This window comes from Gigantopelta aegis, chromosome 2, assembly GCF_016097555.1.
Source record: "Gigantopelta aegis isolate Gae_Host chromosome 2, Gae_host_genome, whole genome shotgun sequence".
Classification (NCBI taxonomy): Eukaryota; Metazoa; Mollusca; class Gastropoda; order Neomphalida; family Peltospiridae; genus Gigantopelta; species Gigantopelta aegis.
The window spans coordinates 12,785,532-12,799,295 of NC_054700.1; the positions used below are offsets into that span (position 1 = coordinate 12,785,532).

At 42.1% G+C, this 13,764-nt stretch overlaps 1 protein-coding gene across 1 annotated transcript in view; it reads right to left on the bottom strand.

Moving 5' to 3' along the window:
* LOC121376887 (bifunctional peptidase and arginyl-hydroxylase JMJD5-like) overlaps window positions 1–11,316 on the bottom strand; it is an 11,973-nt gene extending 657 nt beyond the window's left edge. Inside the window, exons 1-6 of the mRNA XM_041504675.1 lie at window positions 10,700–11,316; window positions 7,221–7,375; window positions 6,392–6,561; window positions 4,669–4,829; window positions 3,677–3,832; window positions 2,315–2,417 (exon numbers count right to left, since the gene is read on the bottom strand). Of these exons, the coding sequence (XP_041360609.1) occupies window positions 2,315–2,417; window positions 3,677–3,832; window positions 4,669–4,829; window positions 6,392–6,561; window positions 7,221–7,375; window positions 10,700–10,959 (1,005 nt within the window). The 5' untranslated portion in view covers window positions 10,960–11,316. The remainder of the gene's footprint in view (window positions 1–2,314; window positions 2,418–3,676; window positions 3,833–4,668; window positions 4,830–6,391; window positions 6,562–7,220; window positions 7,376–10,699) is intronic.
* Between the last annotated feature and the right edge of the window lie 2,448 nt (window positions 11,317–13,764).

The window sequence follows — 13,764 nt, forward strand, 5'->3', positions numbered from 1 at the left end:
AGTAGCCCATGAAATGGCGACAGCGGGTTTCCTCTCTCAATATCAGTATGGTCCTTAACCATGTCTGACGCCAAATAACCGTAAATAAAATGTGCTGAGTGCGTCGTTAAATAAAACATTTCTTTCTGTCCGGCCGAAGGGGGGGGGGGGGGGGGGGGGGGGGGGGACAGGTACCCACTGTCTCGTACACTTATTTTTGGATTGCTTGTATAACGATAAAAAAAATGCAAGCAGTTATTTCCCTTAGGTAATTGACACTGCTTCTAGCCAAATGAGTTAATATATTATCTCAGAGAGCCGATGCGCGGTCGACCTAGGATCGATCCCCGTTGGTGGAATTATATATTATTCCAGCCAGTGCTCAACAACTGATGTAACAAAGACTGTGGTATGTACTATCCTGTATATAAAAGATCTCTTGCTGCTAATGCTAACTGTAATTAAAATGTGTTGAGAGAGTTAAATAAATATTCCTTCCTTCCTTCCAGCCAGTGCATAGCAAACAGAAATTCATAAAGATATTTTACACCATTAGAAGGAAGAAGGAAATGTTTTATTTAACGACGCATTCAGCACATTTTATTTACGATTATATGGCGTCAGACATATAGTTAAGGATCACACAGATATTGAGAGAAGAAACCCGCTGTCGCCACTTCATGGGCTACTCTATTTCGATTAGCAGCAAGGGATCTTTTGTATGCACCATCCCACAGACAGTATAGTAGATACCATGGCCTGTTACACCAGTTGTGGAGCATTGTCTGGAACGAGAAATAGCCCTATGGGTCCACCGACGGGGATCGATCCTAGACCGACCACGCATCAAACGAACGCTTTACGACTGGGCTACGTCTCGCCCCTTATACCTTTAGAAGAACATGAACTAATTCAGTTACAGAGATGAAGATTTAACTCTTATTAGAAATGTAGTTATTTTATTGTTTCGGTGGTAGAAAGTATGTTTTCATTAAAACGAATTTACAAGAAACCCGAAGGGCACGGTCTGTCTTTCTGTCTCTGTCTGTCTGTCTGTCTCTCTCTCTCTCTCTCTCTCTCTCTCTCTCTCTCTCTCTCTCTCTCTCTCTCTCTCTCTCTGTAATGTCTCTCTCTTTCTGTCTATTTCTCTCTCTCTCTCTCTCTCTCTCTCTCTCTCTCTCTCTCTCTCTCTCTCTCTCTCTCTCTCTCTCTCTCTCTCTCTCTCTCTCACACACACACACACACACAGACACACTCTCACTCTCACACACACACACACACGCGCGCGCGCACGCACGCACGCACGCGCGCACAAACCAAACTTGATCCATCCCCGAAAGAAGATGAGGTAATGATTTAATTATCTGGCCTATAGAACTGCTGCTAATTAAAACAAATATAATGTTCTCTTAGACCCTGGGTCTAAATTAACAAAAAGTTCTTCAGACTAGAATTTAGGTCATCAAGTCGAGATTTTACAATCTGACAATATACCTGTGTCATAGAAACACGCCAAGAACATAGGCAGGTTACTAGCCCGAGTACTCTGACTGTAAGATAGCTAGACGGACATTTGGACATGTAATGAGAGCGTATTTATGTCCAAATGTCCGTCTAGCTCTCTTACAGTCAGAAAGAAAGAAAGAAAAATGTTTTATTTAACGACGCACTCAAAACATTTTATTTACTGTTATATGGCGTCAGACATATGGTTAAGGACCACACAGATTTTGAGAGGAAACCCGCTGTCGCCACTACATGGGCTACTCTTTCCGATTAGCAGCAAGGGATCTTTTATTTGCGCTTCCCACAGGCAGGATAGCACAAACCATGGCCTTTGTTGAACCAGTTATGGATCACTCGTCGGTGCAAGTGGTTTACACCTACCCATTGAGCCTTGCGGAGTACTCACTCAGGGTTTGGAGTCGGTATCTGGATTAAAAATCCCATGCCTCGACTGGGATCCGAACCCAGTACCTACCAGCCACCGAGACCGGTTCTTACAGTCAGAGTACTCGGGCTAATAGGTTACACACGATTCATTGTTTAGAAATATTCGAAAATCTTTTGTTTTTGTTTAATGATACCACTAGGCACATTGATTTATTAATCATCGGCTATTGGATGTCAAACATAGTCATAAAGAGGAAACCCGCTACATTTATCCTTGAGTAGCAAGGAATCTTTTATACCAGTCGTGGTGCACTGGCTGGAACGAGAAATAACCCAATGGGCCCACCGACGGGGATCGATCCTAAACCGACCGCGCAGTATTTGCATTCCGTGATAACAACAGTGGCTAACAGTTTTTGTTCAACTTAAATGTTAAAATCACCTGATTTCTGTTTTCTTCAGTTCGTGAATTTTTCAGCAGAATTAGGTCGAGGTCGTCTTTCTGTATATTTTGCTTGTCTTTGTATACGTACATGATAGTGTGTCTGGAAAAAACAAAATCAATGACAATATTAACAATATTAATAATATCATCATGTCACTTGCACATGGCTGAGCTGGACGTAGCCCAGTGGTAAAACACCCGTTTGATGCGCGGTCAGTCTGGGATCGATTCCCGTCGGTGTGCCCATTTGGCTATTTCTCGTTCCAGCCAGTGCACCAGAGATGGTATTTCTAAGGCCGTGGTATGTACTATCCTACTGTGGGATGCATCATATAAAAAAATCCCTTGTTACTAATGGAACAATGTTGCGAGTTTTCTCTCTAAGAGTATATGCTAAAATTACCAAAGGTTTGACATCTAATAGCCAGTGATTAATAAATCAATGTGCTCTAGTGGGTTTTTTTTTTTGTTGTTTTTTTTTTTTTGGGGGGGGTGGGGGTGGGGGGTTGTACATGGCTGTACATACAATGTACGTTGCACATGCTGACATATATAATCAATGTATTTCACGGTTATCCACATGGCTATGATGGATTACATATATATACATGGTTACAAACACTACAGAACCGTTTAACATTGACACCCTGTTACTAACTGTCGGGCATGAGGAGACTATTTATTTATTAGCGTCGGGCTACCGTATTCTAGAAGCCCTCATCACTGTAGTTTCACTGAATTGTTACAATGTAGTTTCAATGCAGATTTTCCATACAGTTCAAGGCCGTAGCTAGCGACGGGGGGGGGGGGGGGGGGGGGGGCACAAGGGGGCAATTGACACCCTCCAAAACAAATATCTGGTAAAAATAATAGAAACTTAAAGAACATTTTCTTCTCGTTTTAAGTATTATCCTTCCTGAAATGGCTGTAAAATTGTATTTGAGAGCCTCTAGATTTCACAATTCCCGGGGGGGGGGGGGGGGGGGGGGGGGCATGCCCCAGGACCTCCTAGTGTCTTGCGCCTTACATGCTCGTTCCTTCCAAGAATCCATCAGCCCCCTCCCCCTCCACCGCTCAACACAAAACAAATCTTTGCTACGTACCCTGCAGTTCAGGGCCGAAATTAGACCTTGGGGGCCCGAGGCACTTCAGGTTCGGGGGCCCCTCAACATAGAAATTAAATTACATGACAAATAAAAAAATTAACTAATTATATAATTAATAAACATTTTTTTATAAAGGAAGTCCTTAGTCTGGGGGCCCCTCTGGCAGGGGGGCCCATGGCAATTGCCCCCTTTTCCCCCTTATAAATCCGGCATTGCTGCAGATACACTATGTGTAGTTTGACAGCACACTTACCGTATTGACTGCATGTTGTCTGACGTCTGGTATCTCGTGGCCTCGCTGTGCAGCTCGCGAAGTTGACAGTCCGATGCGTTGAAGACCGGCAGAGGAACAATCCACATGTTCACGGCCAGGTTCCGCTCCCCAGTAGAATACACAAGGTGAAACCAACTACAAGCAGGCGATAGAGAAATAGAAACTAAACTGTGTCAAGATATAAAAGAGGTAGAAGAAAATGTTAATTTAAATTTTAAAAACATATTAATTTATTAAAAAAAAAAAAAAAAAAAAAAAAAAAAATATAGTCCGTCCTACAGAGAACTCCTTTAGTACAAGTTATTTATTTATGAGCCGATTGATTTCTCAATTGCACAAAAGTGTGGGTTTGTGTGTGTGTGTGTGTGTGTGTGTGTGTGTGTGTGTGTGTGAGTTGTTGTTGTTTTTTCTTTGGGTTTTTTTTTTTTCAAGTTGTAAGATAAATGGTATCTAACGGACACAAATGTATTATTCTATTTCTTACATATTCTGAAAAAAAACACCTCAGTTTTAAAAGAAATTTAAATGCCTTTTCCAACGAAAACTTGTGCGTCGCAGACATAGAGAACATAAATAATAGCTTTTGCCCTTAATGTTTATGGTCTGCAGGATAAAGATAAGATCTGGTTAATGGCGTCGGATATCTGCATTATCCTTTGAAGGTAAGAATGGGAAATTCCGCGAGGCTCTGCTGAGCGGAATTTCTCATTCAGCCTGAACAAGATAGATAAAGCAGGTATCCGACGTCATTAACTAGTTATTATCTTTATCCTGCACGGGCCCAGGTCATCACCTAGGAGTAGCCAGCCGTATGTCTTTAAATGTGTGAACAAGTATGTGTTATCAAAAATAACGAATGATGTTCTCACCAACAGGTGTGTAAAAAATGAATTAATTACTGACTGACAGACTGACAGACAGACCGACTGACTGACTGACTGAATAAATGATTGATGATTATTAAGCCATACTCTTTTGGAACGAAAATGCAGTCTCCTTTTTCAGCTCGTGCTTCTATCCACGGCAGGCCTTGAAGTTTTGGAAACCGATGTAGGTCAACTTTGTCAACATCCACGGTACTGTACCCAAGTTCATGGTTATAATTATCGGCCTTGACCTGCTGCGAATATTTCTGCCAATAAAAAGAAGTAAATCAAATATGTTGGAATAAGTCAGCGACGAGGGTTGGGGACTATGGCAGTGCCTCTCTGCCGCCACCCCAGTCCAAAAAGAAAGAACTGTTTCATTTAACGACGCACTCAACACATTTTATTTACAGTTATATGGCGTCAGACATATGGTTAAGGACCACACACATATTGAGGAAACCCGCTGTCGCCACTTCAAGGGCTACTCGTTTCGATTAACAGCAAGGGATCTTTTATATGCACCATCTCACAGACAGTGTAATGCATACCACGGCCTTTGATATACCAGTCGTGGTGCACTGGCGATAATCAACTAATGAATATTACTGTCAGTATCAGGTTTCTGGTGAAGACAAACACTCCGAGCTATGCCTTCGATGAGGAAAGACGTGTCGCTCTGCTCTCTCGAGTTGCTCCCCAACCCCCACATGGGGGGACTTATTGCAAGCTACGGCTCTTTGTTAGAGTACCGTGTCGCTTACATTGCTCAAATCACCTTAAAACCCTTTCGGTCGAGCAGTCTAATTTTGTTCTTTGGACTTAAATTTTTGTCCAGACATGAGTTGTATGAATGAGCTCATTTTGGCTTTAGGTCTTTGACCTAACTACTAAATTCGTATTCCAAATTCCGCCTACCTTAAACTCACACGCCCCCCCCCCCCCCCCCCCCCCCCCCCCGTCCGGACCATTTAGATTGGACTTTAAACTTTTAGACCTCCGTTCAAAATTATATGTCGAAATTATTCTCTTTTTTTTTAATATTATTAAATAGTCCGATCCTCTCTTCTTTCTCTTATTTATTTTTGGACTGTCCATCTAAAATGCTCCAAATTATATAAATATTCGGCCGAGCAGTCAATTCTTTTTATTTTTGGCTTGTAACTTTTTATTTATTTATTTTTTTAATTCTGTTAACTTTTTTACTAATAGCTATCTTCAAAATTCTGCCCATTTTCAACTCTATCCTCCCCTCATCCCGAGTCAGGCCACCGATCTTATCAGAGGTCGGACTCTGGATGGGCGTGTTCGAAACCCCAGTGGTATATGGACACGTTAAATTGTTATCTATCTATCTATCTATCTATCTGGTGAAGATTGCTATGGACATTTAGATATGAACATGTTAAAGGGACTGACCCTAGTTTTTGAACACTATGACATATTTTTCACTATTAGTGCCATTTTTGTTAATCGAAATCAGACATTACTTATTGTTTAGATTATCTGGTCGTCCTAGTATTTCTAATACTAAAAAATGAATTTTTCATATTTTAAAAAAACGCACGTGCGTCTGAGAAGTAACGGTTATGGAGACGAGCTCTGGTCTATGTTTGAAGAATATTTCCCCGTTTTAATGTCATAGACTTGTTTCATTCTACTGTAACTTTGTCGAAATGTGTTGCAGGTTTGTAGATAAACCAAGCTTAGTGTAATTCTTTTTCACAGGCTGACTCGAACTAGGGCCTGCAACTTTAATAGTATATTTTGTAATACTGTCGGACACCCCTTCGTTTGTATCCACCCCAGTTGTTTCAAAGAACAATACCTTGTCTATCAGTTTGAACACTTTGACGCCGTCTAGGATGCAGTTGATGTTGTCGTACTCGTCGTTGTGTAAGAACGACGTCGAGCCTGCTCTGCTCAGCCACATGACGAACTTCTCAAACAGGTTCTGAAACCCTCCACACTGTAGACTGCGAGGAATACGGATGTCCTCTAGAAAACGAGATTCCAATCTCTGTTACAGCTCATTGTCATTGTGTTAACATTACCTTTAGCAACCATCTTCGTCTTCATACACATTACTCCACACGTCCGCGTGTCTGTCTGTCTGTCTGTCTGTCTGTCTGTCTCTCTCTCTCTCTCTCTCTCTCTCTCTCTCTCTCTCTCTCTCTCTTCTCTCTCTCTCTCTGACTCTCTCTCTGTCTCTGTCTGACTCTCTATCTGTCTCTCTCTGTCTGTCTCTCTGTCTCTGTCTCTCTCTCTGTGTGTATCTGTCACACACACACACACACACACACACACACACACACACACACACAATCGCACAAGCAAATGTATACATATATTATTTAATAAATGCATTATATACTTCCATAATAATTTACCCATTTTTCACAGAATTATGGCCCTTGAACTCCGGAGGGTTGGGGTTTTTTTTTTTTTTTTTTTTTGGGGGGGGGGGGGGGGGGGGGGGTTGGGGGTGGGTTGCTTTTTTCAATGCCTGAAGATACTGAGTTGAAATTTTGTGTATATGGCTTTATCATATATTGTTACTGATCAAGTTTAACTTCCATGGCGATTTACGCATGGCGATGCACCCCCTCTTTGGGACAATTTTGTACCCGCTTCTAAAACTCTGGTCTTATTCCCACCTTTCATGTTTTCTTTGAGGTCTTGCACCAAATACTGCCTTCGCTCTTTATAGTCGCTTAGGAACTGGTGCATAAGTCGCCATTTGATGCTGCCGAGGTAATTATCATAGTCTCGCGACTGTTCCGTCTGGACGACTATTTGGCCAAACTTCTCGCTGAAAAACATACACGTGACAAACTCAATCCCACTCTAGTTATTTTAAGGAAGGAAGGAAATGTTTTATTTAACGACTCACTCAACACATTTTATTTACGGTTATATGGCGTCGGACATATGGTATTGAGAGAGGAAACCCTCTGTGGCCATTGTATGGGCTATTATATACTTTTATATACACCATCCCACAGACAGCGTAGTACATACCACGGCCTTTGATTACAAGTCGTGGTGCACTGGCTGGAACGAGAAATAGGCCGATGGGTCCACCGACGAGAATCGATCTCAGACTCACCGCACATCAAGCTAACGCTGTACCACTGAGCTATGTCCCGGCTCTCTAGTTATTTTAATTACAATTCATCGTGATCTCCGGTCCAAAGTTTGTAACACCAATAGAGCACATTGATTTATTATTAATCATCGGCTTATTGTATACTCTTCAAAAGAAGAAACGCAAAACCACATTGTCGTAACATTTGGAGAATTGATTTAATTATTGAATGGTGAGTCCGATAATTACCAAATGTTGCAGGATTGTTCACAATTCACTCTAGTCCATTGTGAGTAAGTGATAGGACACACCACCAAGGTCAAGGTCATCTGGAGTCAATACCGGGTGTGGCCTCCGCGTGTGTTGACAACTGCCTGGCACCACCTGCCCATTGAAGCAACCAGAGTACGGATGACGTCCCGGGGGATGGTGGCCCACTCGGCCTGCAAGGCTGCTGCCAGCTCGGGCAGGGTCTGGGGCTGTGGTTGTCGCTGTCGGAGGCGTCGGTCCAACTCGTCCCATAGATGCTCAATTGGGTTCAAATCCGGTGATATCGATGGCCAAGGAAGGACATTAATGTTGTTGTTCTGTAGGAAAGCCGTTGTGAGACGTGCTGTGTGAGGCCTGGCGTTGTCATGTTGGAACACTGCGTTGGCGTTGGCCATAACTGGAACGATGTGTGGCCGGAGGATCTGGTCAATGTAGCCCTGTGCATTCAGGTTGCCCTGCACGTGGACCAGGTCAGTTCTGCCAGTGTGTGAGATGGCTGCCCACACCATGACACTACCCCCGCCGAATCTGTCCACTTCCTGCACGCAGTTTGCCGCATAACGTTCACCACGACGCCTATACACGCGACATCTTCCATCATGACGTCGGAGCAGAAATCGGGACTCGTCACTGAACCACACCTGTCTCCATCGCAGTTGAGGCCATTGTCGATGAATCTGGCACCACTGCAGTCGGAGTCGACGGTGTTGTGGTGTTAAGATGACACCTCGAACTGGACGTCTGGCACGAATTCCTACCTCACGTAGGCGGTTCCGTACGGTCTGGTCGGATATCCTGCGCAAACCTGGTATTGCTGCGGCTGTGGAGGTGGCAGTAGTCAATCGTTCCCGAAGGTGGCGTACCCGGATGTAGCGGTCCTGCCCGGGGGTAGTGACCCGTGGTCGACCGGATCTAGGGAGGTCACGTGTTGATCCATGTTGCTGGTAACGGTCCCACAGTCTGGAGATGGTGCTTGGGGACACATGAAATGCCCTGGCAACGGCCGTTCTGGATTCGCCTGCGTCTAGTCGGCCGATGGTATTGTTTCTCTGCGGTTCACTGAGACGTGGCATGTCCTGGATTGTCAACTGTCGGCCAGATACAGAGGCCAGGCAAGCGAACACCCTGCACTTTTATACTGTCGGTGTTCATGTTGCACGTGCAGACAACGCACGTGCAGTGGTGACATGGTTTGCACGTGGATGCGTTTTTGCGAATATTCACATTTTGAAACTTTATTTTACAGTAGCTGCGTTTTATCGAATGTAACCGTGGGAATGTGTTTGGGACATGCAATGACCTTATATTCACAAAGCATGAACCGGTAGGAAACATAAAATCGGAGTTATAACCCATTTGTACCCTTTTGCGTTTCTTTTTTTGAAGAGTATATGTCAAACATTTGGTAATTTTGACATGTAGTCTTAGAGAGGAAACTCGCTACATTTTGCCATTAGTAGCAAGGGATCTTTTATATGCACTATCCCATAGACAGGACTGAATACACCACGGCCTTTGATATACCAGTCATGGTGCACTGGCTGGAGCGAGATATAGCCCAATGGGCTCATCGACGGGGATCGATCCTAAATCGACCGCGCATCAAGTGAGCGCCTTACCACTGGGCTACGTCCTGCCCCTATGTGGCTAAAAGTCCTACATACAGCATATAAATCGACATATACAACATGGATATAAATACTAGTATCCATCAGTCGTAAAATAAATAAGAAAATATTGGGAGTCAAGTGTGTATGACTATCCTAGTTCCACAAAAAAATGTAATGCTATTTTAGCAGGACCCCGCTCATGTTTCAAGCACAATAGTAGTTGGTTCATTGACACTAGTTCAAATTAAATTACAGGTATTTACTGACCATATGAACCAAAATTTTATCACAACAAACACTGTCACAATTGATCACCAATGGCAGGCCTTGTTGTATTAACTGCTCTATGAAACGTTAGGTGCAACTCGACCTTTGACATAGCCATAAATGTTATTTGGTTTAGTACTACCTGAAGAGATATATAAACAACGTTTGTTCTAAGTGAGTTGAAAATGTCGTCGAATAATCTCAAAAATAGCAGAAACCCACAGTTATTTGTTAACAGAATCCCAATCATTACAGGAAATTATTTCGCCAAATTAAAATAACATTCGCCAATTGATTTTAAAAATTCGCAAATGGCGAATCTGGCGAGTGGCCGATTTCTCTCTCACTAAAATCAACTTTGCTTTGTATATAAGTATGACTATCATATATTTCATTGTAATGTGACTTGCATAACTGTTTTAAAGGGCACTATTCCAGGGACAGATCTGTCTAGGCAGAAAAGTTATATATATATAAAACCCAATACAAACGGGCATTTGTAAATTAGACTTTAACTGGAACTATTGTAAGGACGGCTCTGTCTAGGTAGGGCAGTTCTACATTTAAAAAAACCGATTCAGAGGGGCATTTGTAAATTATAACTGTAAAGGGCACTGTTCTAGAAACAGATGTCTAGGTAGCTCTATTGTGGGTAATAAATAGGATATTAAACTCGCTACCATTTCGTATGATGTTTATGTCCCTCGTGAAATAAATTTCATTGTCATTCGCTAAAGCTCGTGACATTAGAAAATTATTTCACTCGGGACATAAACATGATCTACGAAATGAAAGTTCGTTTAATATCCTATAACTATAGGATATTAAACGAGCTAATTATAATTATAATTATATATTACGGACAAATGGAATTTGCGCCTTTTAGAACTTAAATATTTACCGCAGGTAGTCGTCCGTCCACTTGTGATAAGCTGGGAAGTCGATTTTATCCAGAACGGACTTGAACACAACTGGTTGCCCTGGCGACGTTAACCACCGGAAGAAATACTCTGGGGTGGGGAAGTCGTCCATTGTTGCGGCCTTTTGTAATGGAGGGTAGTTACACATAGGCTGCATGTGCCCCGGGGGATCATCGTCACAGAAGGTCACCAAGGTTACTTGGAACAACATTAACAAACCGTATATATGATGATGGTTCATTTTAAACGATATGAGTCGTGTCGAAAATTAATATATATATTTATAGATCGGTGAAATAATGTTAAACTTATAAACTGGGGAATATGGCTTACAAGATGTACTGTTGCCACTACCTGTTATGGAAATATCTGATTGGATGGTTGCGGATGTTTTCTGCCTTTCACAAAGATCCTGTTTCGCGTGCATGGGTTCGCAGCTGTTACGTTAACACGTTAAACATCGGCTGACGAGCAAGTGAAAATATATCACAGCTCACTAAATTAATAAGCCAGTATTACCATATACAGTGGCGGATCCAGAGGTGGTGGATTAGAGGAGGATCGTAAAAACAAAATGAAAATTAATATGTAATAAAATTATAACTGTCGCAAAATTTAGGGGGGGGGGGCGGGCCCCTGACCACCCCCCACCTGATCCGCCTCTGGTATAGACTATTTTTACTCGAAATTCCGGTTTATAATAAATTATCATATATTTTGTTTTAATAGAAAATAAATAAAATATGATTTTAATGAACTCAGCGTGGTCTGTAACACAAAAGAAAATGGTGGGGTGTTTTTTTGTGTGTTTTTTTTACACTTAAACAAGACGCATTGGGTTTTTACAAGCACTCTCCAGGGGCGTATACAGGAGGGGGTGGGGGTAGTTTAGGAGTCCAAACCCCACCCAGGACCAAGAAACGTTTCCTTGTGAAAAAAAGGGTGGGTTTTTTTTCGGAAAGCATGACCCGAACCCCTCTGGAAAAATCGTTTCCCGCAATCTAGAAATCCCCTCGCCTGCACAATTTCCTACACATGCACCTGCGCCCACAGAAGATAATTTTACTTGGGCCTAATTAAACCGGTCTGTTGGCTTACATGTTGTATACCAAATAAAATTTAACCATGGCCTTTCATATACTAGTCGTGATTCACTGACTGGGGCGAGGAATTGTTTTGTTATTGTTGTTGTTGTTCAACGACACCATTAGAGCACATTGATTTATTAATCATCGGCTATTGGGTGTCAAACAAGTGGGGTATATTATTTTAAAAGTGGTGTTTTGTAAAACAGTTAAATATTAAAGTGTCTTTTTAAAGTAATAACTATACTGAATTAACAATTTTTTTTTTTAGAAAATTCTTTATTTCAGTTACTGGATTAGAGGATAACAAGAGGGTGTTCGAGATTCTTCTCAGTAGAAACAAAAGAAAGAAAGGAAGAAAGAAATGTTTTATTTAACGACGCACTCAACACATTTTATTTACGGTTATATGGCGTCAGACATATGGTTAAGGACCAAACAGATTTTTGAGAGGAAACCCGCTGTCGCCACTACATGGGCTACTCTTTCCGAATAGCAGCAAGGGATCTTTTATTTGCGATTCCCACAGGCAGGATAGCACAAACCATGGCCTTTGTTGAACCAGTTATGGATCACTGGTCGGTGTAAGTGGTTTACACCTACCCATTGAGCCTTGCGGAGCACTCACTCAGGGTTTGGAGTCGGTATCTGGATTAAAAATCCCATGCCTCGACTGGGATCCGAACCCAGTACCTACCAGACCGATAGCCTAACCACGACGCCACCGAGGAAATTTATTTGTCTTCCCAATGGTGTATTTACAAAGGTCCCTTAGAAGCTGAGCCAGAACATGTCGACAATATGACGAAAACAACAGTGATTCTGCACCCCTATTTCTTGTCGACAGTTAAAGTTTGTTTTGTTTAACGACACCACTAGAACACATTGATTTATTAATCATTGGCTATTAAATGTCAAACATTTGCTAATGTTCACATATAGTCTTAGAAAGGAAACCCGCTACATTTTTTCCCATTAGTATCAAGGGATCTTTTATATGCACCATCCCACACACAGGATAGCACATACCACGGCCTTTAATATACCAGTCGCGGTGTACTGGCTGGAGCGAGAAATAGCCCAATGAGCCCACCAACGGGGATCGATCCCAGACCGACTGCGGATTATTGCTGTACATAATTCTACTTGTATTCCCTGTCAGGTGCGGATCAAGTGGCAGGGTGCTGGAGGTGCGCCTTTCAATGTTATTTCGACATTTCCCGTCAAGTTACGAAAATTGCCGAACACGTTACCATAAAAACGGCAACATTCCTGTGACGCCAACAATGCTTTTACGTTTTAATATACTTAATATGCTTCTTGATATCAAAGCGATACTGCGCACATTCGTCTGAATATAGTTTAACTTCAGAAATGTGCGAAAGAATCGCTGTTTGACATTTATAATCATATTTATTTTAAATGTGTATAAATATAAAATATCTGTGCATGGATCTAATACTACCTAATGACATCTAACTACTGTGCTGGTCTGTGTCAATATTTCGTGCAAATGTTGAGTGGATATACCAATAGAGGTAAGTGATTGCTTGTTTGTTTAATTTTACTTTAACAGGACCGATGAAGTAGGAGGAGTGGTGCGTGGGCATTGGCGTAAACTTCATTTTATATCGGGGTAGGGATGTGGACGGCACCGACATTGGGAGGAGGAACACACACTGTCAATGAGTTGTGTTAAAGCGCGACAGCTACATATAAAAGACGTTGGAGGGGGGGGGGGGGGGGGGGGGAGTCCAGTCAGTTATGTTAATTTTTGTTAAGGTTGCATTTTCCCCACTCAAGTTAATAACATTTTGGTCATATGTTCCCATGACATACCTGAATCAGAAATCCATTGGTAACGTTTTTTTTACCACTATCATGTCAGCCATCTAGAAATTTAAAATGGTCGTCATTTTCATATGTTTTCTTTATGTCTCCACTCCCGTTTAACATAAACA